The sequence below is a fragment of the Camellia sinensis genome, chromosome 5, assembly GCF_055761805.1.
Source record: "Camellia sinensis isolate YWXY chromosome 5, ASM5576180v1, whole genome shotgun sequence".
Lineage (NCBI taxonomy): Eukaryota > Viridiplantae > Streptophyta > Magnoliopsida > Ericales > Theaceae > Camellia > Camellia sinensis.
This window is the reverse complement of record NC_138965.1, coordinates 89,128,607-89,134,448: the sequence shown is the minus strand read 5'-3', so window position 1 is coordinate 89,134,448 and position 5,842 is coordinate 89,128,607. Positions and strand designations below refer to the sequence as shown.

The following is a 5,842-nucleotide window of genomic DNA, read 5'->3' as shown; positions in this document are numbered from 1 at the left end:
AGTCCTAAAGGAGAAATATCTCTACAAGGACAAACTTTTGACTACTCTTCTAAGAGGAAATCCTTCCATATCTGGAGAGGCATTCTCAAAATCAGGAATATATTGAGGAAATACACCAAGTGGTGTGTGGGGGATGGTTCTAACATCTCAATTTGGCATGACTGGTGGTGTGGTGATGAGGTTTGGGCCTCCAAATATCCTAACAACCATTTGATCAATTTGGATACGGTGGATAAGTTGATTAATGATGAGGATAACTGGGATGTGTGAGCCATTTGCGCCTACCTCCCCAGAGATGCCCCTGAGTGTGTCCTCAAAATCAAACTTCGCCTTTTTGTCACATTTATTGATAACCCTCATTGGAAGGGTTCCACTAGAGGGGACTTTTTCTACTTCGGCTGCCTACAAAATTGCTAACACTCAAGTGGAGAACACTCTAGATCTGGAATGGATCTGGAAATTGAAAGTTCCTCAAAAACTTTTTTGTGGTTGATAGCCCATCGCAAAATCTTGACCAATGAAATGAGATTGATAGGAGGCCTCACTGATAATGCTTCGTGTCCCAAGTGTGATCTCTACATTGAAGATGTGGATCACCTCTTTAGAGATTGTACTACTTCTATAAGTGTCTGGAATAGCATTGCTGGGAATCTTTGGATTCTAAAGATAGGCAATCGCCCATGATTGTTTGGCTCAAAATAAAATCTGAAACGTCATGCTTTTTGGAGTCTACTTTTTGTTACATCTCTTTGGCAAATTTTGGGATAGAAACAAAAAAATTTCTGAAAATGTTGATCCATCCTTATTTTAAACCTATTTATCTATCCAGAATTAAGCCAGAGAAATTAAGCATGCTTTCACCATTTCCATTACTTTGAATTTCAGCTCCCCATTAATGGTTAAATGGCTTCCTCCTATTGCAGGGAAAATAAATTCAACACTGATGGTTGTGCAAGAGGAGACCCAGGCGAAGGAGGCTTCGGAGGGGTTTTCAGAGATGAGAAGGGGGTCTGGCTCTGTGGCTTCTATGAGAAGCTGGAAGCATGCAACAATCTAGAAGTTGAAATGTGGAGAATTTACGGCTTGACCATTGTGCTGGAGAAAGGCCATCAAGAAGTCATCATTGAAACAAACTCTCCTTTAGCTGAAGAACTGCACGTCAAAGGACCATCTCAAAACTGCTCCTTCCAGAAGTATTGCTGAAGATTCAAGACATCTGTTCCAGAGGTGCAATTGTCCATTGGCCACATCGTGCGCGAAGCTATCCAGTGTGCAAACATGCTCACCAAGATGGGAGCAGACGAAGATGAATCCCTGGTGGTGGTGGAGGAGCCACCTGTTGCTGTTAGGTCTCAAGTTGTTGCTGATATGGTGAGGATAGCTTATTGGAGGATCTGGACTCTCAGTTCCCCTGCCTTGTTTGGTTCTGCTGTTTCTTTGTTTCTTCCTTCTTTGTACCAAAAATATATATATATATATATATATAACTGACATTAAAAAAGGAGTAGTGAAACACCACGAAACACTAGCAAAGTATACATTAACCAGCCAGTCTATGTTTCAACTATCAATCCCATTGTTCTATCTAGTGTAGTGAGTTCAAGATTATATGCATTATAAAAAATCAAACTATCTATAACCCGTTTCAAATCAACTTGAATAGGTAACACAAAGTCCTTTGTCCAACATACTGCTTTTACAAAAATACTAATATTACAGTGTAGAAGAGCTCTTGTTCCCATTGGAATGACAGATCACCCACTAGATAGATCCAGCTATAATGCCATTTAAAGCCCTTTAATAATACTTTAAGAATTATATCAACACCTTCCACAAGAGACTAATTCATTCATATATGTAGAAATATAACATAAAAGAAGTTTGTAATTATATACATGTGCCAGTGTCATAACTCCCAAAATGTATCCAGAATCATAAAATAAAAAAATAAATAAAAAAAAGAGGAGACAATTGTCACTCACCGCAAGCCTAAACAGCACTACTAAGAAGCCAATGCTAGCAATCTATGATAATAAAATATCGAGCGGTAATCACTTCCATTTTTAGAAATTCATGAACTTTCCCCCATGCTTCCCATGCTTAAACTTTCCATGGTGATGATCGCAGCAACCCCCATGGTTAAGATTATGGGCACCATGTGAGAGCTGGTGGGCCCCATAAGCGGCAGCTGCAGCAGCAGCGCCACCAGCTATCAATGCTCCCATATTAGGCCCATGACCAGTGCAAAGAAATTACAAGCTATCAACAATGGAAAAGTAGCAAGGAAAACAAACAACACTCTAAATCTGTATACTTCAAGGTCAAGGATCACCAAGACATTACAGAGATGTAATTTTAACAAGCAGATTATATTGAAAAAGTAGATGTACGAAAAGGCAAAGAAATGACACAAGAAATAGAGTTCAGCAATGAGATATGAAGATTTAACAGTCTTCCAAATTTGGACCTCCTACTTTTCTCATCCTCTTTAGCGCAGAGGTGAAGTGGAATTCTGCAACTTTTTTGGTGCCGAAAATTATCATAAAAACAATTATTTCTGCTTTTAATCAAAACCGTTATTTCATGCTCTGGGTTCAAAAACAATGCATAAACACATGCAAACCAATTGAAAGTTCTAGAAGCAATTAAAATATTATTCAACAATTTCTTGCAGGTTGTAATGACAATTCACCTTTACATGTCAGATGACTCCAAATCCTTTATGGTGTGTTTGGTTGGGGAATTTGATGAGGGATTTGGAAAGGGAAAGGGAAAAGGTGTGTGAAATTATGTGAAATACATACGTATTTTATTCACATTTCACCTGCCTTTTCCATTTCTCTTTCCAAATCCCTTCCCAAATCCCCCAACCAAACACAGCATAAAAGAATTTTGGAAAGAAATGAATCAAACATACCTGAAAGAGGGGGAGCTGATGGACCAGGATAAATTGCCGGTGGATATCCACCTGGGGCAGGATATGCTGACAGACCAGGATAACCTGCCGGTGGGTACCCACCTGGGAAAGGATATCGAGCTGGTGGGTATCCACAAGCAGGAGGATATCCAGCTGGCGAGTAGGCCTGAGGGGGATATCCTTGAGGCAAATATCCTTGAGGGGGATATCCTGGAGGAGGATATGCCCCATAAGACGGAGGGTATTGTCCAGTAGCATAGCCAGCAAGATGAGAGAAAAGTCCTCTGTCACTAGATTCATCATCATGGTGATTTCCACCTTCCATTTTTCTTCAACTTGAAATTTATGACCTGACAATGTAAATAGAGAACAGTAGAACATATAAGATTTTTTTCCAAGGGGAAAAAAAAAGTGTGTCAATTGTACCTTAGAATATCATATATCTACTTAATGTAGGAGTTTGGCATGGCGATTTTATATATTTTATTATGTCTTAAATATTTATACTTTTTTTATTTTTAATTATAGTTTTATTTTATTAACAACTGATGAGTTTCCAAATAGTGTTAAGATTTAATTTCCTAAGTTGATTAGGGCTTTACATGGTAACATTGAGCTTTGAATTGAGAATATTGAGTGAGGTTGTGATTAGAGTTGTGGCCCTTGTGTACTTCCTCTCTTCCTTCTTCTCTATCCTCTTTTCCTGAAAGTGTTCTGCATCACTACTACTTCCTCATCTCAACCCATAATGACTTAATGCTTTTGTTCTCCATGAATGCATTTTCCAATATAAAAAAGCACATTTCAACAACTTATTGCTTATCCAGAAAAAATGACATTATCAAATGGAAATATAAGGAAGAGCAAAATAGGTAGAGATTTAGCAAAGAAGACGCATTATAGTTTTGTTTATTCAATGTATTCTTTTCCCTTTAGTATATGAATTGTTTCCTCTTTTAACTTTTGTGGCAGAGTTAGACGTGATCTCGAAACAATCTACATATATAAATGGGAGATCGATATTCTTCTTGGTGAGTAAAATTATCAACCCCTAATGACTTTTCACTTACAAAATACCCAGCAAAGAAGTTTGTCTATGCATGTGTTTTAAGGAAAGGGCAAACTTCACTTTATCCCTTGTGCTTTGGGCCATGTTCGATTTAACCTCTTAACGTTTACAAATGATCACATAATTCTCACGTGATTTGTGGACTAAAGAGCACCATTGAACACCGTTAAACATTTTGTCCAACATAACAGTAAGTGAGAAACAAATGACGAAAATGCAGGGGTATTTTAGTCTTTTTCATTAAATCATTAACAGGCCTAACGGTATACTTCGGTCCACAAACCACAAGGGGGTTATGTAGTCATTTCTAAACGTTAAGAGGATAAACTGTACCCAGCCCAAACAGAGTAAAGTGAAGTTTGCCCTTAAGAAAATTCATAGATAGATTACAAGTACACTCTTGAATTTCTAATTTCACAACAAATTACCTATTTTATTAATAAATCATCAAATCAGTTTTTTAGTAATTTTGGCAGCAGAAATTTTATGTTTTCAATAAATTTTGTTAAATAAAAATTTTTAACAAGAGGTATTTGTCAATTTTCAAACCAAAATGTATTTTAAGCAAAGCTGAAGAATTGTATTTATAAATTACTGAAAATTCATCACATTGATGTTTGAATATATTCTACCAGATCAACCAAAAGCGAATCCAAATTAGACATCAAACATAATTCTAATATATTAAAGTAAAACGTTCACAGAAACAAGTAAAGCAAACTGAAGAACAATTCCTTAAAGACAATTTCCTCTGAAATTTTTTCAAAAAAATCTCTGAAAACAGTCCCATTATCAAGCAAACTTGTTGAAAAGTCTTCAAAAAACTAATGGATATTGAGATTAACAAACACACTAAACGAAACCCAAAACACACAAATCCAACATCCAAACCATGATTCAAAGTTCAACAGCCATACAACCCCCAACCCCAAAAGAATTTGTTTTATTTACTTATTTTAAATAAACAAATAAATGAACACACACATGAAAATAGATAAAAGATTGATCAATTTTGAAAAGGACATTATCATATGATGAAATAAACTACCATTAACAAAAACAAACAAGCAACGTACGACTAAGAAATCCTTCAAAATACAACATACAAAAACAACAACAAAGAAGATTTCTGACTCACTTTCTTTTCATTACAACTACTAACTTATATGTTTAATAGTAAAAGACATAATAGAAGTTAAAATCGAAGAGAGATTACCGAATTGAATTGGGGATTCAAATCCTAATGAGCTGGTCGGGATTGGAGTCGTAAGTTATTTTAAGAAATCAAAAAGGTCTCTTTCGAATTGACAACTGCTTCAAAAAGAATCTCTGTTTAAAGTCCTCATCATAAACCATATATATATATACATACACACAGAATATATATACATACACAGACACCATGCAAGTTTGAATGTTGTGATAAAAAGTGTACGCGTTGCTTCGACGCGTTCTTGATAGATATCCTACTTTGAAATGTAGGGCTAGTTTGGCATGTACTAAATAAGTCAAAAAGTCAAAAAGTCACTATCTTATTTAAGTCACATCATCTTATTTAAATCACATCACCTCTCTAACACATCACATCAAACCCAACCCAAACCCAACCGTACTGTACAGCCTCGAACCGCGGGTTTTTTTTCCAAAATAAGTCAAAATATCATGTTATTTCTCAAATTAAGTCTAGTTTGGACAGAATTTTCAAACTAGGCTAAAGTGCTATTACAAATCACGCTTTTACTGTTTCCAAGTCCCTCCCGTGAAAAATTTGTGAAATAGTAAAAGCGTAGTTACAAACTACGCTTTTAAGTAAATTTTTTTTTTTTTTAAAAAAAAAACATAGTTTCAAACCACGC

At 35.9% G+C, this 5,842-nt stretch overlaps 1 protein-coding gene across 1 annotated transcript; it reads right to left on the bottom strand.

The window, feature by feature from the left end:
• Positions 1-1,828: 1,828 nt before the first annotated feature.
• LOC114276699 (uncharacterized) lies at positions 1,829-5,386 on the bottom strand. The gene is made up of 3 exons (XM_082869219.1): positions 5,203-5,386; positions 2,919-3,267; positions 1,829-2,240 (listed from the first exon to the last, which is right to left on the bottom strand). The coding sequence occupies exons 2-3, from the start codon at positions 3,240-3,242 to the stop codon at positions 2,064-2,066; spliced, it is 501 nt and encodes a 166-aa protein (XP_082725345.1). The 5' UTR covers positions 3,243-3,267; positions 5,203-5,386; the 3' UTR covers positions 1,829-2,063.
• Positions 5,387-5,842: the final 456 nt, after the last annotated feature.